The sequence below is a fragment of the Gopherus flavomarginatus genome, chromosome 5 (genome assembly GCF_025201925.1).
Source record: "Gopherus flavomarginatus isolate rGopFla2 chromosome 5, rGopFla2.mat.asm, whole genome shotgun sequence".
Taxonomy (NCBI): domain Eukaryota; kingdom Metazoa; phylum Chordata; order Testudines; family Testudinidae; genus Gopherus; species Gopherus flavomarginatus.
In genome coordinates, this window is record NC_066621.1 from 153,507,835 (window position 1) to 153,534,227 (window position 26,393).

The following is a 26,393-nucleotide window of genomic DNA, read 5'->3' on the forward strand; positions in this document are numbered from 1 at the left end:
ATGCACCTCACTTCCTTTCAGTACTTTTCTTGGACAAGATAACGATCTCCTACCTCCTGTTGTCAGCAGAGTAACACTCAGTTTCACACCTTTCTGTCCAATCTCCCAATCTTGTTAGGCCCTAAATGACACCAGTATCAGTCAATCTATTGTGTTTCCTCAGCTCTGTACAAACACTCTGAATCTGCTCACCTTATATTGAAGGGATCATTTTCTCTATTGCTGGCTTTTAATTGGCCTTCATTTCACATCCAGTTCATGGCAGGACTGGAGCCTTTGTGTAGAATTTACCCATGGGCAGAGCAAGGACAGTGTCCCAGTGATGTCCCACATAAGCCCTTTTCAGCCTGTAAGTCCCAGTTTCACCTTCTGTGCATAGGTTTATGCCTTGCATACTATATTTCTGTTAGGGCATTTTCCTTTTGTAGAAACCTAATTCAGAAGTACAGTCAATCGTTTCTTAATTCAGGCCCCAGTTCAACAGAGCTTTTAAGCACATGTTTAAGTCCCCACTGAAAGCTTTTGTTTAAATATTTTTGTCAGAGGTGTCCCAACTACTTCAGATGGCAGATGTGACTTCCACCTCCTCCCTGTTCAGCTGTGACATACTAATGCTCAGGAAGGAGATTTCCTTTGTACTTAGAACAAAGGATTTGTCTTAATATTAGTCCTCTTTTCTATAGTCAGAACAATAGACAAGACATCCACTGTCTACCTTTTTCAATATATTTAATGCTAAAGGTGTAGATTTACAAAACAACTTTCATGGTGGGTGTGTCCAGTCTAGTTCTAGTCAGGTAAGCTCAGCGTGGTTCCCTTGTGCAGCAATTATAGAAGAGCAAAAATAACTTTGAAGCAAAAAGCTTTATTTGCACACATAAGAACATAATGCACAATATGTAATACACATCAAACACAATACACATAACACACGATAACCAAAGCCTGTTGGTTTGCATTAAATCTTTCTGGGGACAGAATGGTTTGAAGGAAGGGGGTAAATGTGATGCAAAGCTTGAAATTTTTTAAAAAAAAACTCACAACTTTTGGGAGAAATGGAGATGTTTTGAAAAAACTCCAGTTTCTCGTACAAAACTAGAATATGGTATTTAGAGTCCTGTCCCTTTTAAAACTCCTCTAACCCTTTGGGAACTTTTTATAGGCACTCACAGTCTTACACACTGGACTTCACCTTGGAGGGCAAGAGATCTCCTCTACTACAGGAGGAATTTAAAAGGGCCAGGACTGCATATTGTGTTTATTAAATGACTGTACTATTGTCCTCAATTTGAAGGCCCTGTTTAAAGAAGAAATCCAATTTCAAAAATACAAATTCTTTCCAGCCGTGAGAAAAACAAATGTCCTGAGTAGGTAGTGGAAACTGTAGTGAAACTGTGATTTCCATAACTGACTGAAACTGCTCTGGCCAAACTGTTATCATAGAATCATAGAATATCAGGGTTGGAAGGGACCTCAGGAGGTCATCTAGTCCAACTCCTTGCTCAAAGCAGGACCAATCCCCAGACAGCTTTTTACCCCAGTTCTCTAAATGGCCCCCTCAAGATTGAGCTCACAATGCTGGGTTTAGCAGGCCAATGCTCAAACCACTGAGAAATGCTAGGCCCTGGCCTGCACTGAGAATTGCACAATGAGGGGTCTATAAGGTCGTGCAGTTCTCAGTGCAAGATCTGGGCCTACCTGCCATCCGTTGTGTCCCAACCCTCAGTCATTAACTTCTGATTGTATCCTCTTCTCAGCTACTTTGTCTGATGAAGCCTGGAAGCCTCCTCTTCCTGCTTACAATTTCTTACGCATGATGGAGGCCACCCTGCCTAAATTCACAGTGCACACAGTTTATAGTCGTGGTGGCACCGATGAGCTGCAGCAGGCAGAAGAGGTCTTGGAAGAGAAGTCGACAGTCCGAGAGGAGCAGGTGGAAGAACCCGGGCTGGAAGCAGAGGAAGGCCAGTCACCAGGGAGAGACTTGCGTGGCACGGTCCCAAGGCTCGCAGGAAGAGAGAAGTCGCCCAAGCAACATACAGAGCTGTGATGGCCAACGATCAGCATACGGGTACTAACGAAGGCCGTTAGAAGGGTGGCCAGGATATTTCACCCATGCCGATTCAATGATTAAAATGGTCATAGCGATTCTTTAAAACCAAAAGGGATGTGGTTGTGTGAGAAACTGGTTGTGGAGTGACGGCCGCAGCAGGATTACGGTTTAAAGCCCAATTTCCAAGCCGATCAATCACAGGTCATTTTGTCTAGCGCAACAATCTGTGTTACCGCAGCTGGGGTCTGAGAATGTTCCTGGCTGCTGCAGGATCATCCATCAGGTCACCACTTAAATCTGACCGGTTTTATTGCGTTTCTTGGCAAATCAGGAAGGGAAATAGCCCGGCATTCTGCACTTTGCAAGCTGATCAGGATGTGTGAACAAGCCAATTCCTATTGCTGAGGGCTCTGTCCACACACCAAACTATCCCAGTCTAGTTAAAGCCTAGTGTACGTACAGTTATACTGGTATAAATGTGATTACGCCAGCATAAGGCACCTTTACACCAGTATAACTGTGTCCACACTAGGGGTATGTCTACACTACCCACCGGGTCGGCGGGCAGCGGTCGATCCAACGAAGGTCGATTTATCGCATCTAGTCTAGACACAATAAATCGACCCCCGAGCGCTCTCCCGTCGACTCCTGTACTTCAGCGTCGCAAGAGATGCAGGTGGAGTCGACGGGGGAGCGGCAGCAGTCAACTCACCGCGGTGAAGACACCACGTGAGTGAGTCTAAGTACGTTGACTTCAGCTAGGAGCTGTACGAGTCTAACTATGTCAGTAGAAAAATCGCCGCCCTCCCGGAAATAGTGACCGGTACAAAAGCTGCGTGTGGCGCTGGCCTGAGAAAGGAGAGCCAAGTGGGGAAGACAAGCACACTGGACTTCCCAGGTCTTGGCTTTCCCTTGACATGTTTGTGTGTGACTGCTAGCTCTGCTCAGCTGAATCCATCACCTGCTGTTTCTGAGCAGGAAAGGGCCCGGATGTACAAACTGGCTGGCTCCCTGCTGGCTGATTGCAGGCAGCCGTCACCACTCATGTCACTGTTCCTCCCATGATGACTAGTCGGGCTGCGACCTGAGCAGACTAGGGCGGGAGAGGGCGGAAGGACAGCCATTCAGAGCTGTGCAAAAGGCATCAGGGTTTAAAGGGTCTGCAGTGACCCAGACCGGAGAGCCAAGGCTGCTCCGGATGCTGGGAGATCTGCTTCACATCCTCTCCCAGATTGGGAGACGTACTGCCCAGGGAAAAGGCAGCATCCCTTTGGCGCTTGCTTCCCTTGTACAATCAGCGGTGGTGGTGATCTGTGTTCCCTCTAAGGGGCCTGGCTGCGCGGGAGGCCGCACACTTAATTAGCAGAGGCGTGCACACTGCACTCAGGAATGCGGCCACACATGGGCCTGGAAGATGGCAATGGGGTGAGGTGATGGGAGAGCTTGGGGTGTGCGGGACTGCAGCAATTCCCCGAGCCCCAGGGCTGCAGCGAGGAGAGAGGCACCTCTCCCTCCCAGCCCCAGGGCGGCGGCGATGGGGTGAGGTGCCTCTCCCTCCCAGCTCCGGGGCTGCGGTGATGGGGCGAGGTGCCTCTCCCTCCCAGCTCCAGGGCTGCGGTGATGGGGCGAGGTGCCTCTCCCTCCCAGCTCCGGGGCTGCGGCAGCGATGGGGCGAGGTGCCTCTCCCTCCCAGCTCCAGGGCTGCGGTGATGGGGCGAGGTGCCTCTCCCTCCCAGCCCTGGGGCTGCGGCAGCAATGGGACGAGATGCCTTTCCCTCTCAGCTCTGGGGCTGCGGCGGCGATGGGGCGAGGCGCCTCTCCCTCCCAGCACTGGGGCTGCGGCGGCGATGGGACGAGGTGCCTTTCCCTCTCAGCTCTGGGGCTGCGGCAGCGATGGGGCGAGGCGCCTCTCCCTCCCAGCTCTGGGGCTGCGGTGATGGGGCGAGGTGCCTCTCCCTCCCAGCTCTGGGGCTGCGGCAGCGATGGAGCGAGGTGCCTCTCCCTCCCAGCTCCGGGGCTGCGGCGATGGGGCGAGGTGCCTCTCCCTCCCAGCTCTGGGGCTGCGGCAGCGATGGAGCGAGGTGCCTCTCCCTCCCAGCTCTGGGGCTGCGGCGATGGGGCGAGGTGCCTCTCCCTCTCAGCTCTGGGGCTGCGGCTATGGGGCGAGGTGCCTCTCCCTCCCAGCTCTGGGGCTGCGGCGATGGGGCGAGGCGCCTCTCCCTCTCAGCTCTGGGGCTACGGCGGTGAGGCGAGGTGCCTCTCCCTCCCAGCGCCGGGGCTGTGGCGATGGGGCGAGGTGCCTCTCCCTCCGAGTTCCGGGGGTGCGGCGATGGGGCGAGGTGCCTCTCCCTCCCAGCTCTGGGGCTACGGCAGCGATGGGGCGAGGCGCCGCTCCCTCCCAGCTCTGGGGCTGCGACAGCGATGGGGCAAGGCACCTCTCCCTCCCAGCTCCGGGGCTGCGGCGATGGGGTGAGGTGCCTCTCCCTCCCAGCCCTGGAGCTGTGGCAGCGATGGGATGAGGTGCCTCTCCCTCTCAGCTCTGGGGCTGCGGCAGCGATGGGGCAAGGCGCCTCTCCCTCCCAGCCCTGGGGCTGCGGCGATGGGGCGAGGTGCCTCTCCCTCCCAGCCCTGGGGCTGCGGCAGCGATGGGGCAAGGCGCCTCTCCCTCCCAGCTCCGGGGCTGCGGCGATGGGGCGAGGTGCCTCTCCCTCCCAGCCCTGGGGCTGCGGCAGCGATGGGGCGAGGTGCCTCTCCCTCCCAGCTCCGGGGCTGCAGCGATGGGGCAGGGCACCTCTCCCTCCCAGCTCCGGGGCTGCGGCGATGGAGCGAGGTGCCTCTCCCTCCCAGCCCTGGGGCTGCGGCAGCAATGGGACGAGATGCCTTTCCCTCTCAGCTCTGGGGCTGCGGCGGCGATGGGACGAGGTGCCTTTCCCTCTCAGCTCTGGGGCTGCGGTGATGGGACGAGGCGCCTCTCCCTCTCAGCTCTGGGGCTGCGGTGATGGGGCGAGGTGCCTCTCCCTCCCAGCTCTGGGGCTGCGGTGATGGGGCGAGGTGCCTCTCCCTCCCAGCTCCGGGGCTGCGGCGATGGGGCGAGGTGCCTCTCCCTCCCAGCTCTGGGGCTGCGGTGATGGGACGAGGTGCCTCTCCGTCCCAGCTCCGGGGCTGCGGTGATGGGGCGAGGTGCCTCTCCCTCCCAGCTCTGGGGCTGCGGTGATGGGGCGAGGTGCCTCTCCCTCCCAGCTCTGGGGCTGCGGTGATGGGATGAGGTGCCTTTCCCTCTCAGCTCTGGGGCTGCGGCAGCGATGGGGCGAGGCGCCTCTCCCTCCCAGCTCTGGGGCTGCGGTGATGGGGCGAGGTGCCTCTCCCTCCCAGCTCTGGGGCTGCGGCGATGGGGCGAGGTGCCTCTCCCTCCCAGCTCTGGGGCTGCGGCGATGGGGCGAGGTGCCTCTCCCTCTCAGCTCTGGGGCTGCGGCAGTGATGAGGCTAGGCGCCTCTCCCTCTCAGCTCTGGGGCTACGGCGGTGGGGCGAGGTGCCTCTCCCTCCCAGCTCCGGGGCTGCGGCGATGGGGCGAGGTGCCTCTCCCTCCGAGTTCCAGGGGTGCGGCGATGGGGCGAGGTGCCTCTCCCTCCCAGCACTGGGGCTGCGGCAGCGATGGGGCGAGGCACCTCTCCCTCCCAGCTCCGGGGCTGCGGCGATGGGGCGAGGTGCCTCTCCCTCCCAGCCCTGGGGCTGTGGCAGCGATGGGATGAGGTGCCTCTCCCTCCCAGCCCTGGGGCTGCGGCAGCGATGGGGCAAGGCTCCTCTCCCTCCCAGCTCCGGGGCTGCGGCGATGGGGCGAGGTGCCTCTCCCTCCCAGCTCCGGGGCTGCGGCGATGGGGCGAGGTGCCTCTCCCACCCAGCTCTGGGGCTGCGGCGGCGATGGAGCGAGGTGCCTCTCCCTCCCAGCTCTGGGGCTGCGGCGGCGATGGGGCGAGGCGCCTCTCCCGCCCAGCTCTGGGGCTGCGGCGGCGATGGGGCGAGGCACCTCTCCCTCCCAGCTCTGGGGCTGCGGCGGCGATGGGGCGAGGCACCTCTCCCAATCCTGGGGCTGCAGCGATGGGGCAAAGAGCCTCTTCCTCCCAGCTCCGGGGCTGCCGTGAGGGGGAGAGAAACTCTCCCCCAGCCCAAGTGCTGCTGTGGGAGAGAGGGCTGGAGGGAGTCCTCTCTCCATGCTGCAGCCCAGGGGCAGCCTGCACCCCAAACCCCTCATCGCTGGCCCCACCCCAGAGCCTGCACCTCCAGCTGGAGCCCTCTCCCCCGTCCCCCAACCCTCTGCCCCAGCCCTGAGCTCCCTCCCAAACTCCGAACCCCTCAGCCCCACCCCAACCACAAATTATCTCCATATTGGCGCACATAACAAAATTCATTCCGCACATGAGTGGGAAAAATTAGCGGGAACATTGATGGTAACGTATTCATTTCTGGGGCCTAATCCACAGGGGCACAGTGAGCACGGGCTGCAGGATCAGGTGCCTGGTAGGTTTGGGAAGAAGTTTAAGGCCTGGTCAAGACCCATTGAAGGCCGTGGGAATGTTTGTGCACTGGATCAGCTGGCATCAGCCCATTTCAACAAACTGCCCTTGGAACCAGCCCTTGACACCACTGGGCTCAATTATCCAGCCTCCTTTATAGCGTTAACAACAACAACAAAATGCTAATCAGTTGCTCAGACCATTATAAACGCTGTGTTTTGCCAGACTTTTGCATGCTGCCTAGGTACCCGAGTGATGGGAGTTATTTGAAAGGCCTGGGTAGATAGAAATAGACCTAGAGTCATTTGGTTTTCTCAAGGGCCGTGACTGAACGGTCCATTTCTTGACCTAGTTTTGAAGACAGGCTTCAAAGCAGAAGTTTCTCTTTTTTTTTTTTAAGGTTGTATTATAAATCTAACATAGGCCTGTCGATTAATTGCAGTTAACTCATGAGATTAACTCAAAAAAATTAATCGCACTGTTAAGCAACAGAATACCAGTTGAAATATATTAAATATTTTTGGATTTTTTCTACATTTTCAAATATATTGATTTCTCTTACAACACAGAATACAAAGTGTACAGTGCTCACTTTATATTATTATTTTTGTGACAAAAATTTGCACCATAAAAATGACAGACAAAAGAAATAGTATTTTTAAATTCACCTCATTCAATACCATAATGCAATCTCTTTATCATGAATGTGCAACTCACAAATGTAGATTTTTTTGTTACATAACTGCACTCAAAAACAAAACAATGTAAAACTTCAGAGCCTACAAGTCCACTCAGTCCTACTTCTTGTTCAGCCAATCGCTCAGACAAACAAGGTTGGTTACATTTACGGGAGATACTGCTGCCTACTTCTTGTTTACAATGTCACCAGAAAGTGAGAGCAGGAGTTCGCATGGCACTTTTGTAGCCACCATTGCAAGGTATTTACGTGCCAGATATAAAAATTTTATTAAAGCTAATGTTAAAATTACATAATACACATGTTGAGAAAACTGTGTCTATACATCTGGGTATAGTGCTTAGATAATCCACAGGTACAAAGCTTGTTTAAAAACTCATAAGATACATATAGTACATAATCTGCAATAACCCAAATTCAGATGAATAAATTTAAGTTAAGTTATACAGAGAGTTAGTTGGTTGCTGGCACGTGGAGTTCTCTGCTAGCAGCAGGGAGAGCTTGCTGGCATAGCCACGATACACAGTTACACCCCAACAATTGTCACGTTGATCCTGTTGAAATCTAAGTGCGTTTTACTGTTGACGGTAGTGGGAGCAGGAGTGGACCCTTCACCGCCCCCCGAACAAGGCTCTATACGTTGCTGAAGACCCCCAGGCTTATGGAGGCTTTAAATTATGCCCAGTTTAGGCTCTTTGCTGTCATGAACTTCACTCTTGGTTCATAGGCACAACCAGTAAGGGAAATTCCATCCACTGTTCACAGCTCTTGGAGAGAAAAAAGCAAGGGATTATTGAGGTGCCTATGCCAGAAATCTTTAAATGAGCCCAAAAGGAATGAAGACAATATCCCCCTCTTTGTCCAATGCACATTTAATAGCAATGCAGCCTTTGTGTGTGAGCAGGTAACAGTTTACATGAAATGTTGTCTTTTATCTACACCAAACTGACTCTAAATACTATGTTCTTAGGCTGGCACTGTTCATTTTGGGTCAGATCCAGGAAATGTCCCTGTGCTAAGTGTTAAATCGAGATTGGATGTCTTGTTCGGATGTTATTGGCTTGGTTCAGGAATCACTGGGTGGAATGCTATGGCCTGTGTTATGCCGGGGATCAGTCTGAATAATCACGGTTGCCCTAAAATCTATGAATAACTGCTCGGGTGAGTAGCCGTGCTGTGGGACCACTCACCTTAGTAAAGCTAACCGTGTGCAGAAGGATCAGCGCCCTGAGTAGTCCCATTGAAGTCAGTGGCAGTTTTACCTGAGTGAGGAGCACAGTATCACATCCTAAAACAGGTTAGATTATTCAATGTAGTTTGGAATTTTTACCTGAGAAGATTTACTGAATTTTCCGACACCAGCAGAAAACTTAAGACCAGCCTGATCCGTGCATACAAGGGAGAACTCCTCAGATGTCTGATGTATACAGCTGCAATGTTTGGTTATCGTCAGAGTTCTCTTCATCAGCTGACAAAAGGACTCTGGGTTACATTAATGTATTTGCTTTGGGTCTGAAGCAATCCCAGGGAAGGATAATGGATGGACACAGCAGCAAGAGAAAAAAAATCATCGACAAACTCAAGCCATTCAGGTGGCTTTGAGTGGAAAAAAAAATACTGTGTTTGCAGGAAGAAGAAGAGGTCTTGAATCCTTAGTACGTCTACACTGCAGTGTAACCCCAGGGTCCAGACTCAGGCTCAAGGCTAACTCCCCTTCTGTCTAAACACAAATCACACTAGTCCAAGGCTCAGACCCAGGGTCCCAGGACCCCCCAGGGATGCAGGGTCTTGAGTCTGAGTCAAGCTGGGAACCAGGGTTCTAGCCATATTGCTTTGCAGCATAGACACAATCCCACTGGACTCGTGCTCTGGGAGTCTCAAAAGTATCCCACAGGCCAACTTTGTTCTCTGGACAGTCAAGTTTGGTGGACAGTCAAGTTTTCCCATGCTGCACCACAAACAAAGGGCTAGAATGGCCCCTTATTTGGGGAGGATGCTAGGAATTCTGGGATATGGGTGGTTGGACTTGGGCACACATAATGCCATGTAGATGCAGGAGCCCTAGGTTGGGACCCCAGGGTTCAACCCTTCCTAACCGGAGTTACAAATGAGTGGAGATGCTCAAGTTTTTAACAAACCCAGCATCGGGTCACTCAAGTTCTGCTATTTCCGGGCTTATGTTGCAATGGAATAGCATTAAGATACAGAATGAATCCATGTCGTGCTTCAAAACAAATCCTTTTCAGTGCACTGTACATGTCAAGGGAATGGAATGAGGTTGTGTGTGTTGGCTTTGTGCGATGTGTGTATTGACGCATTTAAGTTAAATGAAGCACAACTACAGTGAGCATCGATTCTATCTGCTTCCTTCTCGAACATTGAATATTAAAGTGTAATTTCATCTGTTTAAGCCGCAGATCTGTATTTTCCAGGATGTCATGTTTGAGAATTGCATGCGTAGGGCATTGTGACTTGATGTTGTGTGCCTGAGACACGTGGTATTGACCTTTCAGGTCTTTTCACTGAACACTTTTTTCTTTTTTGACTGTGTGCGGTTTACTGGGACATAATAAAGCTGGTAACTTTCATCCAGTCGGGAGCATTCCTTTGTGTATTTGAATTGAGATGAAGGTGAGAGTCAGAGGATAAAAGACATAATATGCAAAAGGAATGATGTGATCCTCATAAAATGAAAATCAATTACATGGCAAAACTATCTATCAAAGTCCCTCCAGCACCTGATTGGTCTGTTTGAGTCTCTGGGATCAAACACCATTTTGAGCCCATTTGTTAGACACTTGAAAAGGCCTCTGCTTGCTTGTACAATTTGGTGGGGATTTCTTTTCCAGAGACAGGCAGGGGAGAGCAGTTGCAGAAGCACGTGTTCCAGGAAGGAGTGATAATACTTGGCACTTGCATTGTGCTCTTCCTGTTTAAAGAGCTTTCCAGGAGTAATTGGTTGGGCAGGCATATCAAAGGCATGGAAAGCATCAGCAGTCCCAGGCTTCCTTTACTCTGGCATAGGGTAGCTGGTTTTGCCCTGTGGAAAGAGACAGGGAAGCTTGGAGTGTTATTGATCACCTTCTCTTCATGTATATTTTCATCTTTTCTCTCGTAAACAGTCTGGACATTTCTGATGAGTTAGACCTGCTGGTTCAGCCTCAGTGGAGGAAACAGGCTATTTTTTGTCCTCCTTTGAGTTCAGACCCCCCCCTGCTGGTTTGCTTTAGCACTGCACCAGGATCCCAATTTGCTCTTGGAGCACGCTTTCCATCACAAGAACAAAGCGTGTCAGACCAACCTGATAGCTTTCTTTTACAGGCTAGCAAGACTCGTGGATGGGGGTTAGCAGTAGATGTGGTATATCTTGACTTTAGTAAGGCTTTTGATACTGTCTCGCATGACCTGCTCATAAACAAACTAGGGAAATACAACCTAGATGGAATTACTAGAAGGTGGGTGCAGAACTGGCTGGAAAACTGTTCCCAGAGAGTAGTTAGCAGTGTTCACAGTCATGCTGGAAGGGCATGTCAAGAGTGGTCCTGCAGGGATCAGTTCTTGGTCCGGTCCTGTTCAACGTCTTCATCAATGATTTAGATAATGGCGTGGAGAGTATACTTATAAAGTTTGCAGACAATACCAAGCTGAGCGGGGTTGCAAGTGCTTCGGAGGAGGATTAAAATTCAAAATGATCTGGACAAACTGGAGAAATGGTCTGAAGTAAATAGGATGAAATGCAATAAGGACAAATTCAAAGTACTCCATTTAGGAAGGAACAACCAGTTGCACACATACAGAATGGGAAATGACTGCCTAGGAAGGAGTACTGCGGAAAGGGATCTGGGGGTTACAGTGGATCACAAGCTAAATATGAGTCAACAAAATTACAAAAAAAGCAAACATCATTCTGGGACATATTAGCAGGAGTATTGTAAGCAAGACACTAGAAGTAATTCTTCTGCTCTACTCCACACTGATTAGGCCTCAGCTGGAGTATTGTGTCCAGTTCTGGGTGCCACATTTCAGGAAAGATGTGGACAAATTGGAGAAAGTCCAGAGAAGAGCAGCAAAAATGATGAAAGGTCTAGAAAACAGGACCTTTGAGGGAAGATTGAAAATACTGGATTTGTTTAGTCTGGAGACAAGAAGATTGAGAGGGGACATGATAATTGTTTTCAAGTCCATAAAAGGTTGTTACAAGGAGGAAGGAGAAAAATTGTTCTCCTTAACCTCTGAGGATAGAACAAGAAGCAATGGGCGGTTTAGGCTGGACATTACGAAAAACTTCCTGATTGTCAGGGTGGTTCAGCACTGGAATAAATTGCTTAGGGAGGTTGTGGAATTTCCATCATTGGAGGTTTTTAAAGAGCAGGTTAAACCAACACTTGTCAGGGATGGTCTAGATAATACTTAGTCCTGCCAGGAGCACAGGGAAGAGGACTAGATGACCTCTCAAGGTCCTATCCAGTCCTGCAATTCTGTGATTCTATGATAACTGCTTTCCAGAACAGAGAGCCTGGGAGTGGGACCTCGAAATGAAACTGGAGTTTCAGTATCTGGGGTCTGTTAACTTTCCCCTTTAAACTGGCCTTAGGACTCTATGTGCTGAGTCTATATTACGTTCTATTCCCTAGCTCAGCCCAGTCCTGTCACCAGGTCTACCCATCGTGAACGCAGCACGTCCCAATTATTGTGCGAAGGATACCCTGCATTGGCCTCCTGCTGAGATCCCAACTCCTGCATTGGATGAAACCACTTTAAAACAATGGAAACTGTTGTACACAAGTGAGATTTGTGTTCCATCCAATGAGCTGGAGACCTCTCCCCTTTGCTGGCCTGGCTGAGGCAGCACTTTGCACTTCTGTCTCGCTTCACTGACTGTCAGGCACCGTTGCTTGGAGGCTTTAGAGATCCCATGCCAATGGGAGATGACGAGGGAGACAAATCTGTCCCCCTCCTCTCCTCCCAGCTTTTCTGAACCACAGGGGAGTAGCAGTGTAACCATGTGGAGCAGAGCTCTTTGCTTGGAAGGAGAACATTACTCCAGATCAGCCTACTCCCTTTCCTCATCCTGGAGGCCTCTCTGAACGCAGATCCTTTACACCCCTGCTTTTGATTAAAATATCTCCCAGTTGTCTTCTACCTCATTCTGCACCACTACTGCTAGGGTGTCCATCTCTTCTCACAAGCAGACTGTGCTATTGACACCACCATGAGCTTTGTGATGCCAGGGAAACTATAAGAAAGACCATACTGGGTCAGACCAGTGGGCCATCTAGCCCAGTATCCTGTCTTCCAACAGTGGCCAGTGCCAGGTGCTTCAGAGAGAATGAACAGAACAGGGAATCATCAAGTGATCCATCCCCCGTCGTCCATTCCCAGCTTCTGGCGGTCAGAGGCTAGGGCCACCTAGAGAAAGGGGTCGCATCCCTAATCATCTTGGCTAATTGCCATTGATGGACTGATCCTTCATGAACTTATCTACTACTTTTTTTTGAATCCTAGTATAGTTTTGACCTTCACAACATCTCCTGGCAGTGAGTTCTACAGATTGACTGTGTGTGGTGTGAAGAAATACTTTCATTTGTTTGAAACCTGCTGCCAATTAATTTAATTGGGAACCCCTTGATTCTTGTGTTATGAGAAGGAATAAATAACACTTCCTCATTCACTGTTGCCGCACCATTCATGAGTTTATAGACCTCTGTCATATCCTCCTTTAGTCGTCTCTTTTCCAAGCTGAGAAGTCCCAGTCTTATTAATCTCTCCTCATATGGGAGCTGTTCCAGACCTTTGATCCCTTTTGTTGCCTTTTTCTGAACCTTTTCCAATCCCAATATATCTTTTTTTGAGATGGGGCGACAGAACTGCACACAGTGTTCAAGGCGTTGGCGTACCATAGATTTATATCGTGGAAATATGATATTTTCTGTCTTATTATCTATCCCTTTCCTAATGGCTCCTACCATTCTGTTCACTTTCTCGACTGCCTCTGCAGATGGAGCAGATGTTTTCAGAGAACTATCCATGATGCCTTCTGGAGTTGTAACAGCTCATTTAGACCCCATCATTTTATATGTATAGCTGGGACCATGGTTTCCGATGTGCATTAATTTGCATTTATCAACATTGAATTTCATTGGCCATTTTACTATGCACCATTGAATGTGGTATACCTCATCCTGGCTCAGTACAGGGGCATGGAGGAGGTGACCTTTTGAGATCTCATCCAGCCCTACATTTCTATGAGTCTATGGGATAGATCTCGCCTGTGCCAGCTGAATGCCTGGCATGCAGAGCCGGCATCCCTGGGGAGGAGGAAGAGATGGGAAGTGGAGGGTAAAAGAATGAGAAAAGAGGGAAAAGTAGGAAGTAGAGTGGGGTGAGGATGTGGAAGGATCATGGGTGTTGGAATAAGGTGCTTATTTGTGTCCAGAGTTCCACTTTGCTGTGGGCGCTGGGCTTCTCAATTAACCCCTTCTGGGACAGCATGGCAGGTGAGCAAGGAATGCCGGCTTAGCAAAGGGATTTTGCACCACCGGCACTTTACTGTAAACAGAGTTATAGACCTTTGGAAAAACAACAAAGAGTCCTGAGATGCCATCTGCATGTGTCTGATCTCATCCCTTCTGAGAGCCTGAGGGACCTGGTCAGTATTTCAGGCTTAGGCAGACCCCACCTGTCTTCTCTGTCCTCTGCGCAGTCTTCTGGCAGGTGCTGGTGAGTGTCCCCCCTAGCATATTCCCCCCCTAAATAGAGTCTCTGATCCCATTGGCCATGTTCCCAGGCTGAGAACTTCTCCCAGTCAGGATAATTGTTTGTTCTTGTGGATGGGCCAGCAGGGAAGAAACAATCAGTGTTGATGGCCCTTAATGGGTCTCCTCACTCCTTCTGAGCAGGAATAGATTGGCCTTGTCAGGCCAGGCTGCTTTGACAATGCAGACTGGCAGTGAGCACACCAAATGGCCAACACAAAGCAACACAGAGTTCACCAAACACACTGGGGTTCACAGTTCGACATAGACCTCCTCCCTCTGTCACATCACCCATTAAAGAGCCTGATTTATTTCTATTAGCTTAGCAGAGGGTGCCCACAGAGCAAGTGTGAAAAATTGGGACACTTTTTTTTTGGGGGGGGGGTGTTGGGGGCATAGTTGTCCATATAAGATAAAGCTCCTTAATAGCAGGATGGTCCCAGTAATATAGGGACCTCTGGTCACCCTCAATTAGCACATCTGAGTACTAGAGATCTTCTCAGCTAACTAGGGACAGGTCAGTGTCAGCCTTCCCCATAGGCCTGGTTTTGTTGATCTTCAGCAAGCAAACATCATCTTTCGCTCAGTACCTCGTTAAGTAAATGAACAGTGACTCATATTATTTACAGAATGCTCTCCTAGTAGACCTGCCACTGTAGCCAAATTGTTGTGTTATAACTGATTGCAAGGGTGGGGTGGGGGAAGTCCACATGGGCGGCAGGTGGAGCCCCCCTTTTGGGAGGCTAGCCCCAGCTCCACCCCTTCTGCCCGCTTGCACACCCTGTGGCCAGAGCCCTGAAACTCCCTATCCGCTTCTGCAGCTGGAGTTTTGAAACACCCGCCCCCCGCCCGGAGCGGCCCACCCTCAGCCAGAGGAGCCCTTGGCTGGCTGAAGCCCCAAGCCCTTCCCTACCTGCACAGAGGAGCCCTGGGCCAGCCACAACCGCACCTCCCATCCCCATACCGCAAGCCGCTGCAGGGAAAAGCCTCTTGCTCTTGTCCGAAGAAGCTTTTTATATGCCCCATGCAGGTTCCAGAGCAGCTGAGGAAGTGTTATCTCAGTGGTTCCCAAACTGGGGTTGGTGAATCCCTGGGGGTTCATGAAATGTTACAGGGGATTCTCAGGAAAACACTCCCTAATGGTGGACAGAGCTGTTCCTAGGGACCCCGGGCAGCACGGGGCCAGCAGCCCGGAGCCCCTGGACTTCCAAGAGCTAAGCAGATCAAAGCAAGCATCTCTATCACTCTGAGGAGATCTAAACTTCAAGACTCCTTATAAGAAATGGAAAGGGAGGCAGATATTTTTTGCTGTTTTAAAAATTAAATAGGCAGCTACTATTGTTTTTAAAATGATTATGAAGAACAAGTTTAAGCTTTGTTGTAACGTGCGTTGTTTGCCTGGACTGCTTAAGCCCTGAATGCTTGTGTAGGAGGAACTCTTTGAGTTGGCTTCTTAAATACCTTCCTCCTGTTTCACATCTGATACTCCTTGATGAAACATAGGAGCCTTGTCTTATAACAGGCTTATTCAGAGTGATACAAGCTACGAAAGTGAGATCTTGGAAGAGTGTTGCCATTTTCATAATGTAATATAAATACTTTGATGATAAATAATAATTAATAATAGTGTGTAATAAGCAGGTCATAAAACAAAATTTAGTATTTTCAAGATCACTGCTTTTATAATTCATACTCAGGTAAAGGAGAAAAATCCCTGGAAATATTCATTTTTAGGAGGGGGTTCATGAGACTTGACGTTTTAGTGAAAGGGGTTCACAGGTTATTAAAGTTTGGGAACCACTGTGGTATCTGCTACTCAGCTTCCTGGATTCATCAGTCATCTCCCTGGAGTCCCTGGAACCTGCATGGGGCATAATAAATAAAAAACGTCTCCCCAAGGCCCACAAGTGGGGGTCCGGTGTCCGTGGCAGCACCAGGGGAGGCTGAGCCTCCCCTGGCCTATTATACCTGCCGCCCATGGAAGTCCATTTCTTTATACTGGGATGGTGGCCCAAGAAAGGCCGTTTCTGTTCACAGTACCGTGTCTTGGTCACACGGTTAGAAACACCGTCATTGGCACTGAGTCATCAGCCGGCTGCAACTCTGTACTGTGTTATCCTTCTTCGCTATGTCTGTGCAGCAGCATGATTAGGGATATCAAGCACCCCTTGGGGGAAGGAGTTCTCCTTGTCCTTAGCACAATGGGAGCCTGGTGCATAATTGGGGCTTCCTTGGTGCTTTGGTACTTGTGATGGGGTATATACCGCACACGAGGCCTGAAGAGGTTAAGGTGTCTAGGTGGGCCAATTAACTACCTAGGCTGTACCTGGAGGAGAAGCCGGGTGCAAAGAGGAGAATTAGAAATGAGGCTCAGCTGGACAGAAGAGAAGAATGAGGGGGGATTTGTTAGCAGCCTTCAATTACCTGAAGGGGAGTTCCAAAGAGGATGGATCTAGACTGTTCTCAGAGGTGGCCGATGACAGAACAAGGAGTAATGGTCTCAAGTTGCAGTGGGGGAGGTCTAGGTTGGATATTAAGAAACGCTATTTCACTAGGAGGTTGGTGAAGCACTGGAATGGGTTACCTAGGGAGGTGGTGGAATCTCCATCCTTAGAGGTTTTTTAAGGCCCAGCTTGGCAAAGCCCTGGCTGGGGTGATTTAGTTGGTGTTGGTCCTGCTTTGAGCAGGGGGTTGGACTAGATGACCTCTCTGAAGTCCCTTCCAACCCTGATATTCTATGACAGGAACAGGACGGGCTGGTATAAAGCCCAGGAGCAGAGCACAGAAAGGGGCTGCAGAGAGAGAGGCTGCAGTTACTCTTAGGGGAGCGAAGGCAAAGTAGGAAGTAGACCAGGGATACAGCAGTGAGATGTAGGACTGCTCAGACCTTGACTGCATGTTGTAAGGTCCCTGGAACCTAGCGTAGACGGCGAGCCTGGGTTCCCCTATCAGCCATTGGAGAAGGGGCGCTGGTAAGGGGCAGTGAATGGGAAGACTGCCTGGGACAATGGGGTCCTGAGAGACTGATCCATGCACTCCTCCGGGAGGGAAAAACTACAGTGACCTGGCTGGATAACAAAGCCATGAAGCAGGAGCAGTTGAGACCTGAGCGAGCAAGACAGAGAGAGAATGATGGAATACAACCGCACACAGCCAGAAGGAGGCGCTGCTCCGGTGAGTACAACATCCCGTGACAGTAACGCAGGTACCAAGCATGATCTCCGGCAATATTGTTCCCACTCCATTAATTGCTATGGCCAAACCAGCAAAGCAAGAACAAGGCTGGAAATCAATGTTCTTGTGAAGGGACTATGGATACAGTAGATTTGAAAATCAACTTGTAGTGACAGGGGAGTTGTGAGGGGTGGAGTGTGTGTTTTGGGGGGGGGATAGGGAGAGGAAGGGAGGGTTAATATCCACAGAACCACACATCAGGGGCAAGAAACTGATTTTGATTTCTGTCCTATCCATGACTGCACAGCAATGGCCAGAGGTGAGAAGATCTAACCCACTGAATGATATCAGCTGGTCTTTCTTTCATTAGCCGGCCTAGGTTATAATATGGGCCCTCTCATCCCAGCATCTCAAGGGGCCTTGTACAGAAACAGGAAAATGCATCTGCTCTGTTTTCCTTTGGTGATTTTTGCTTGCTGCCTGACCCTTTTTAACATTGCTAATGTTAGATGAATGGTCAATTGACCAGACTGTGATTGGGTTCTTCCCCCAGAATCAGACTACCCAGAATTCACACTATGGAGTCTCGGGATAGATGACAGGGACACTCACACTGAGGGCAAAGTAAAATCTGAGATCCCTTTAGTACAATAATGGATAAAGCCAAAACAGACCCAAGCCACATAACGAGATAGAGAGAATACAGGATCAGGGTAATCGAGGGGAGCATTCTATGCACAAGCTCTTAGAATTGCACCCTTAGCTGAAGGCCTTGTGATAGCAGGCAAAGGGATCAGCCCTGTCTCTGGCATGCCACAGTGTCCAACGGTCCAAGTTCCCCAATGAGTTTGAGGGGCCAAGTGGTAGAGAAACAGACGGCAATGGAAGAGGCCCAGGGAAGAACAGCCGCAGACCGCATGGTGACTGCCCTGTTATAGGGCCAGAGCATCATCTTCTCATGCTTATCCTCTCTGTCCATATTTAGCTTTTCACCAGGTTAATACTGCGGTGTACTTATTCTATAGGTTAACATATTGATACGTGTGACTGCCATTTCAGCACATGATACTACCTGTCACCCCTTGCTTAAGAGGATTTGCGGTTATTACTTCCATGTTCCTTGCTGTCACACTGACGGGAACATTCTAACTCCTACCATCGAACAAGCTCTCCTTAGTTCCCAAAAGCTAAAAGTGACCATTGATCTGTGTCCAGGGTTATGGCCTACTTAGCACGCGTGTGCTAACCTATGCTCCAGCTAATATCTTGCAGGATACAGGCCTGCAGGGTTCTTGTGTTACAGCGAATATAACAGAAGCAACTAAATATCATAAAGGAAAGCCAGTGAATATAATGGGCCCAGTGGATACAATGGGAAAGTGTGTACATGTTTTTAACCTTGGCAATTATTGTTCGGTTTCCCAGTTAAGAGGCTGGCAAAGATGAAAGCCAAAGTCAGTTTTATTTTGTTTCATCAACAACTTACTCGTGCTCGTTGGATGGTTGCTGGATACTTTGCCTCCAGCTGCCCTGAGAGTGACCTAACAGCTGAGCTGCAGAGATGGTGGCTGCTTTTAGGGACAAGAGACAATTGAATGTCCAGCCCCTGGAGCTTTGGAACCTGCTTATGATGCTCTATGTTGTTCTGCCATGGAGTGGCACCTGTGTAGAGCAGGCAGTTTGCAGAGCCTGTATTGGATGGTGGTTGGATGAGCTGTTAATAAACTTGTTCTGGTGGTGTTCAATAGTCTGGCCCCTGTACTCGTTTAGGAGGCCGGGGAAGGTGCTTAAGTGGGGGTGGGAAGGAGTCCCCCATGTCTCCCCATCATGACGAGGGATGAAAGTTGTGGTCCAGGGAGGGCCAAAGAAAGCATTGTTTAGCTTAGGTCTGGCCCAGACCCTGTTGAGGCCTGGGTTAATATGGTAAAATACTATTTATGTGGGGAGAGCAAAGGATCTTCTGAGCTCTTTGTCAATAGGGTAAAAGAACCAGATGCATCACATTGTTGGCTCATATTCAATTTGTGATCCACTATGACCCCCAGATCCTTTTCAGCAGTACTACCCCCGAGCCTGTTATTCCTTATGTTGTAACCATGACTTTGATTTTTTTCCCCTTCCTAAGTGAAGTACTTTGCTCTTGTCTTTATTGAATTTCATCTCGTTGATTGCAGACCAATTCTCCAATTTATCAAGGTCATTTTGAATTTTCAGCCTGTCCTCCAAAGTGCTTGTGACTCCTCTCAGCTTGATGTCATCCAGAAATTTCATAAGCACACTCCCAAGTCATTAATAAAAATGCTGAGTAGTACTGGACCCAGGACAGACCCATGTGGGACCCCCATTAAATACACCCTCCCAGTGGGACAGGGAACCACTGAGAATTGCTCTTTGAGTACAGTTTTTCAGCCAGTGGTGCATCCACTTTATAGTAATTTCATCTAGACCACATTTCTCTACTTTGCTTATGAGAATACCATGTGGGACTGTGTCAATCCCTACTAAAATCAAGGAGGGAGACAACACCCTCCTGCCCCCAAACTCCCCCCTGCCCAAAACACAGTGGCGGTGGGGAAATCCCTTCCTGACCTCTACAGGTGACCGGCTAAAGCACTGAAGCATGAGATTTTAGGGCCATAAGACAAGCTGTCGGGGAGTTAAGTACATATCCCTCATTCTCTGGCCAGCCCTGTCCTTGGCTGAGTTTGCAACTTAGAGGGTTCTCAAACCTATGCCACATGGCAACAGTCCCCAGGGGACTGCTAGCTGGGTATAGCCACAGTGCAGCATGCTGTGACCAGGCCACCTCACTCTTTCTCTTCACCCCATCTGGGAGAGTGACAAGGGGCCTGGCACAGGCTACACATGGTTGCATGTTTTGGTTTCAACGTCACTGCTCAGGGTCGCTGTGAGGATATTTGGTGGTTTCATGGGATGTGGCAGCCAGAGATAAATTGTACCAGTTCTGGAGACTAGAGATAGGCCTGGTGAAGATCAAAGTTCTGACCCAGAAGTAGATCCAAAGTTTGGAGATGCTGGGATCCCAGGTTTTGTTTCAGGTCTATCTTTCTGGGAAACAGACACTCTTTCAACTGATGTGTTGTGAATCGAGGTCTGTAGTTCAGTGATGACTCATTGTTCTTTGATAATACATCCCACTTGTAACAGAGATGCCACTTACATGACTCCCTGGCTGAGCCTGAAGGGAGAGCTTGGAAAGGCAGCCAGCTGGGTTACCCATCCTGCCCTCAGAGACCTTCAGTCTCCCTGAGAAACAGAAACAGCTCATAGCTGAGGTTAGTCAACTACCATGTGGCTTTCTTACATTGAGCATTCACAGCCTGTTCACTCCACTTCCTCTGGTCAGCACTGGACCGGCCCTGGTTTGCTGAGTCCTCTGGCTCAGGCTGACTTGAGGAAGTGACCATAGCTGAGAATTATTTTGTGGGTGATATGCCCTTGTTCACAAACCTGTTTGATGGTGCACCATGGTCCCCTGGTGGTGTCTATCTCTGTTTGGCGGCTAGCTCATGACTACCAGGTGTGGCAGGGTGCTATGACCCAGCATCTCATGGACTCAGGGAACCAGGCCCATCGCCACTTTTTGACCTACCTCCTCTCCTCTCAACCACTGCAGCGAGCACCAGGTGGCCAGCTGGCTGGGCTCCCTGCTGCGTCCTCTCACCCTTACCCTTCTCCCAACCCCACCTCCTCTGCAGCTTTCCCCAGTCTCTCCCTCCTTGTTGTTCTTTGCTTCCCCTGGCCTCTCACCCCCGACATTCCAGCTCTACCACCCCGACCGTGCTGAGCACTGGCTCCTCAATCCCATGAGCCCCGCACTGCCCTTAATCCATCCAGGCACCCCGCTTTCTCCCCAGTTACCTGCCTCTCCCAAGCTAGGTCTTGCTACTGCTCTGGGACCCCTGTTGAACTGAGCTACCCTAGGCCTCCTGCATTCACAACCTGCACATCCCTGCAATGCTGTCGGTACAGAATAAGCCTTGTGAGGTATCCTAAGAAAACTAACACCTGGTCAACAACACCATTGTGATAAATATGTAACACACTGGTATGGGTACAGTTAAAAATTGGCTTTGTGTGGTGCTATTAGAACACATTTCAGACCAGCTGGCCTGGCCTCGGTACAGGTAACAAAGCAGTTTGTCCTAGCCAAAGGCAGGTGGGTTTACCTCAGTTTACATATTGGCAGTAAACAAAGCCATCAAGTTAAACCAGCGATAACTCAGGTTATCATGAGACCAAACTCATGAGACAGAGAATTAACACGGCTCATGTACCCCAAGGAGACACAGGAGACTGAATCTCCAAGAGGCCTTCCTGACTTTTAGGACAAAGACAATCCCTTTGGGGATATAAAGGACACAGAGAGAGAGAGAGAGAGAGAGAGAGACTCCCTCTTCATCCTACCCCTGAAGAGACAAATGAACCAAGCACTTTGTGCTCCAGGCATTGACTCCTGGCCAGGGGGTCTAGTCAGCCATGTTGGGCATAGAATAACTGAGAAAACTACCTTGAGCAGAGACTATATAGCTTGTTAGGCCTTAGCCATTAGAAAGTCTATTTTAATGTTTGTTTGTGTAACCTGGTCTACCATCAATCCCGTCTATTTGCTGTCACAGAACCTTAATGGACCCAGTGCTGTGTTTGAATTGAACTGATTGTGAACTCCAAAGTGATAAGAGGTGCTTGTGTCTCTTTAAAGGAGCAACGAACCTTATCTGCTTCTCAGAGTATTTCGGGAGAGGGCTGGATACTTCAGGGTAGATGGTTTGGGAGAAATTCAGGACCAGGGGTGTGTTGGGGTCACCCTGCAAGTAGTAACCAGGGGCTGTTGTAGGCAGGCTGCTGGGGGTTGAGTGCGGAACGAGGTTTGCCCATCACCCAGCCCCTCGGGGTACTGCATGCTTGTCTGCTGGCAGATAGTGTGTGGGCTGTGAGTCTGAGCAGCAGAGCATTTAAGGTCCCCAATATTACAGGACAGGCAGTGACTCAACCTCTCACTGGTCTGAACTGCACCCGAAACGTTTCACCATCCCTATCAACTTTTCTCCTCCACCCTCCTCCTAGCTGCAAGTCCCTCAGAAGCTGAACCCACCCAGAGCAAGGGAGTTGTGGTGTCTTTCTCCTAGAGGAAGCAGTCCACTGCCTGCTCACGCCATATGCATGTGAAGAGATTGTCCAGTGCTACCGGACACATCACTAGTCTTAGTAACCGGAGTTCAGGGATCTCATTAATCAAGGAGTGAGTGTGGTATCCTTTTCGAGATGGCTGGAAAGTGAAACCTCAGCCTTCAAACAGAACTTTTTTGGCTTTGCTTTTCTTCCCTCTTACTTAAAAATATAAATCCCACCTCCCTCCCCTGCCAAAATGTAAAAATAAAAAATGCAAGTATTTTTCCAGGGGGAAAATTGTGGAAAAACCCAAACATCAAAAAAGAAAAGACTGTTTTGAAATCTAGGTCATGGTGTGTTTTAATGAGACAAGACGATTGCACGAATGAGCTCCAATGTGGGGGAGAAAAACAGATCTGGCCCTGTTAATGGACAGAGTGCAGAACAATCACTACGGTCACTTTACTGCTCTGGCTAACCCCAACGCAGACCCATCCTTGCAGTCTAACTTAGGTTTTTCTGGTCTCAGACATACACTTTGGTCCTTTGGGGCAGGCAGCCATATGTGAATTTTGCACAGGGGTTGAGGAACCCTCAACCGTTTCCTGGCAGGCAGAGGTGACAGATCTGTGATTTCTTAAGTGCTAAAATCCACTTCTTTCTCTGAGGGACCTTTCTCTTCAATGCACGCTCTGAAGAACCTACCATGATAGTCGGTAATGAAGTCACAGCAGCAGTGACCTTCATAACAAAGAGGAGGCTAGAGCAGCATTTTAGTCAGTGTTCATCATGGCAGGTTGCACCCCGCCCTGTGGTAAATGATGTACTGGAAAAAATTAACATGATGATCTACTAATGTGTCCAACATTTGTTGGCTGTAAGAATATGTTCAGTTCACCAGAAGGTGTGGCATTAGAGAAGGGGAAAGGCCACCAAAAATCCCAGTCATTTGCATTCCACAGGTTTTAGAAAGGAACCAACTCTCGTTCATTCCAAATTTTTGGGGAAAATTACTGACAATTTCTGTGGTTTTCCCTTTTCTTATTGAGGTACTGGCCTAGGACATGGGAGACCCAGGTTCAGTTCCCTGCGTTGCCACAGACTTCCTGAATAATCTTGGCCGAGTCATTGAGCTGCTCTCTGCCTCAGTTTCCCCATCTGTACAATGGGGTAATAACACTGCCCACTTCAGAGCAGGGGTTGTGAGGATAAATGTACTAATGAGTGTGACCTGAAGGAGAGCTCTGTGGAAACTCAAAAGCTTGTCTCTTGCTCCCCTACAGAAGTTGGTCCAATAAAATCTTGTCTCACCCACCTTATGTCTCTAGGGCTTGTGAAGTGCTTTGAGATCTACTGCTGAAAAGTGCTGTGTAAGAGCAAGACGTTATTATTATTGTCCATTTTGCCACTGAAGGAAGGAGGGGGAGAGAAGGAAAAACAAAACAAAAAAACCCTAATTTTTTTCCAGATTTGTCAGCAAAAAATGAGAAATTAAAAAACCATTTTTTTTTTCACAAAAAATTCTGAGTTTGGAAACAGGCCCCTTTGCACTGGGAAAATGTTGCATTTGAAATATTTCCCCCAGATATGCTCACTCTCCCGAGCTTCAAGGATGCAATTGCAGCTGAATGAGACATGGGCTGGGGAAGCAGCACAGAGTCCTGTAGCACCTTATAGACTAACAGAAGAATTGGAGCATGAGCTTTCGTGGGTGAATACCCACGCTGGGGAGTTTCATTTCTAGGGTTCCCACAGCTCCCCTGCAGATGGTTCTGCTGGCCAGCTGGAAGGAAAAGAGTGAGCTGTCAAGTCTGCATCCAGAGTTAACTCCCCAAGGGCCAGGGCTGCTTGGGATCCATCCCGCTACAGAGATAAGCACCAGCTGCTATGTTTGGACTTGAACTTCCCCACCCTCAAGTTCAGAGGCTTGGAGCAGGGATTCTGTTGCTGGCCCATCTCGAGGAAGCCGGATTCTGATCTCGTATATGCCGGTGTCACTCCGGAATAGGACAGCAGCCAGTGGAGTTACACCAGGCTAAGTGAGATCAGAACTTGTCAGGCGAGGTTAGATTCTCAGCCTCTGTCAGGCTGTTTGCGCTGCCCAGGTAATGCAACTAGAAAGCTGCCTTCCAGGGGCAGCCAGGAATGCCCCAACCGTGCCAAGGGGAATTCCTGGCTGGCAGAGAGCTGAGTCTGTGCCACCCACTCCTGGAACCCTGGGGCAGGGGGGTGAATCCAACATGGGAGGGGTTGTGGCTAGAGCCCCTTGCTTTCTGACCATCACTAGTCTGTAGCACACTCCCTAGCAAGCTAACATGACTTAGGGAAGCCCTTAAGATATTGTGAGTTAGGCTACGGGGTCAAGGGAATGCGATTTGTCTTTGAAATTTCCCCATCCCAGCCCTGCAGTTTCCTGGGTCTGGGCAAGTCTTTCTCCAAAGTCCCTCTTGACAGCCTACCTATACATCACAGAGGGACTGATTATTGAACACAGCAGCCTCCAGCTTGATGCTGCAACTAGCTGCAGGAGCAATTCTAGGTGGACAGAGCTTATGTCATGTAAAGCTCTGACTAGCCGATTGGGCCCTTGAACTGGGGACTGAGACTTGAGTGCAACATGTATTCACAATTGGTGCAACTGGGTTTTTGAAATTGGAATGCAAGCGTCAGCAGGGAAGCTGAAGTGAAAGAAACTGGGATTGAAGAATTCTTGGAAAGAAACAAAGATGTCCCCATTAACCTGCAGGGAGCAGGTCAGATCAGGATGTAGCTTCAATATTACAGAGAGCTGCTCAGTTAGGTACCAGGGCAAACCAGAGGGAAGCAATCGAGTGATAGGCTGAGGTAAATCACCTTTTCATCTTCCCTTATGGGTTTCAATCTCCTGGACGTTTTGTTGCCAAGGGGTCCTGCAGGGATGTCTTGGACCAAGGAAGCGATAGTTAGAACCTGCAGCAGGGACTTGGCAAGACTCAGAAAAGCATAGGGCTAACACTAATGGGGGAAAATTAGGGCTAAGAGAGTGATTAATCAAGGGGATACAATGGCTACCAGCCTTCAACATGAAGAATAAATGGTCCAGATCCTTAGCTGGTGTGAATCAGTGTCGCTCCACTGACTTCAATGGAGCTACATCAAATTACACAAGCTGAGGATCTGTCCCATCTATTAACACAATTTCATTCAAAAACCTCTTTTGTCGTGACCCAGCGCTAGCCCCCAGCACTGCCAGGTAACTGGCTCTGCTCCTCGTTTGGAATCTCAGCTTTTAGCTTGGGATGCAAGATTTTCATTGTGGCCAATATCTGTTGATAGAAACCCAGTGACAGTGACTGCTCTTAGTTCAACTCACTCAATCCTTCCTGTGACTGAGGGGACGTCTCTGCTGCTGGCACCAGGTGTGATTGCAGCTTGAGTAGACAGAGCCAAGCTCAGGTATCAGAGGAATGAAGCTGTGGCACCATGTGCCTCAGCCCAAGCTGCCCTGCTTTCACTGCTCCAGTCCCCGAGGTAGCTAGAGGCAAATTAACGGGGGTATGTCAGCACCTGGAGATGGCAGTGTAGGCCTACCCTGTGGCTGACAGCTGCCATCTAGATTCAACTGAAAGTTGGAGGAATTAAATGGTGCTGATGAACCTTGTCCTGCCGTTGTCTACCAAAAAGGCCATGTAGTGTAGAGTTCTTTCAGCAAAGGAATGTTTCAGTTTTAAAACGAGAAGCCAGGCACTTGGTCCAATGTAAGTAGTTTGCAATAAAAAAAAATAAATTTAAAAGCTGTATCCCACCTTTCCAAAAATAAAACCCTGGGACCAGACCCACAATTGGTATAGCTTGACGAAAATCAACGCCAACTTATTTCAGATGTGGATCTGGCTCTTACGTTTTTTCTGTTGGCAATTTACTCCTAAACTACAAGGAAAATCTATTTCCCAAAACCAGGTCTGTGTTTCTTCTCCACTGCACAAATAGTTTTCTTAAGATAAGTCTTTGGATGTGTCAGCTTCTTGAAATGTTGGTGGTTTCCAATGATTGTATTGGGTCTGATAGTTAATATGAAAATCAGATGCTT

General features: G+C 49.4%; 1 protein-coding gene across 50 annotated transcripts in view; it reads left to right on the top strand.

Annotated features, from left to right (window-relative positions):
• TXNDC16 (thioredoxin domain containing 16) overlaps positions 1-9,850 on the top strand; it is a 77,946-nt gene extending 68,096 nt beyond the window's left edge. For 9 of the 50 annotated variants that reach the window (XM_050954652.1, XM_050954654.1, XM_050954653.1 and 6 more), the window contains 2 exons: positions 1,758-3,729; positions 3,773-3,974. In XM_050954652.1, the coding sequence (XP_050810609.1) occupies positions 1,758-2,050 (293 nt within the window). In that variant the 3' untranslated portion in view covers positions 2,051-3,729; positions 3,773-3,974. The other 41 variants (XM_050954628.1, XM_050954625.1, XM_050954641.1 and 38 more) reach the window with 41 other exon arrangements.
• Positions 9,851-26,393: the final 16,543 nt, after the last annotated feature.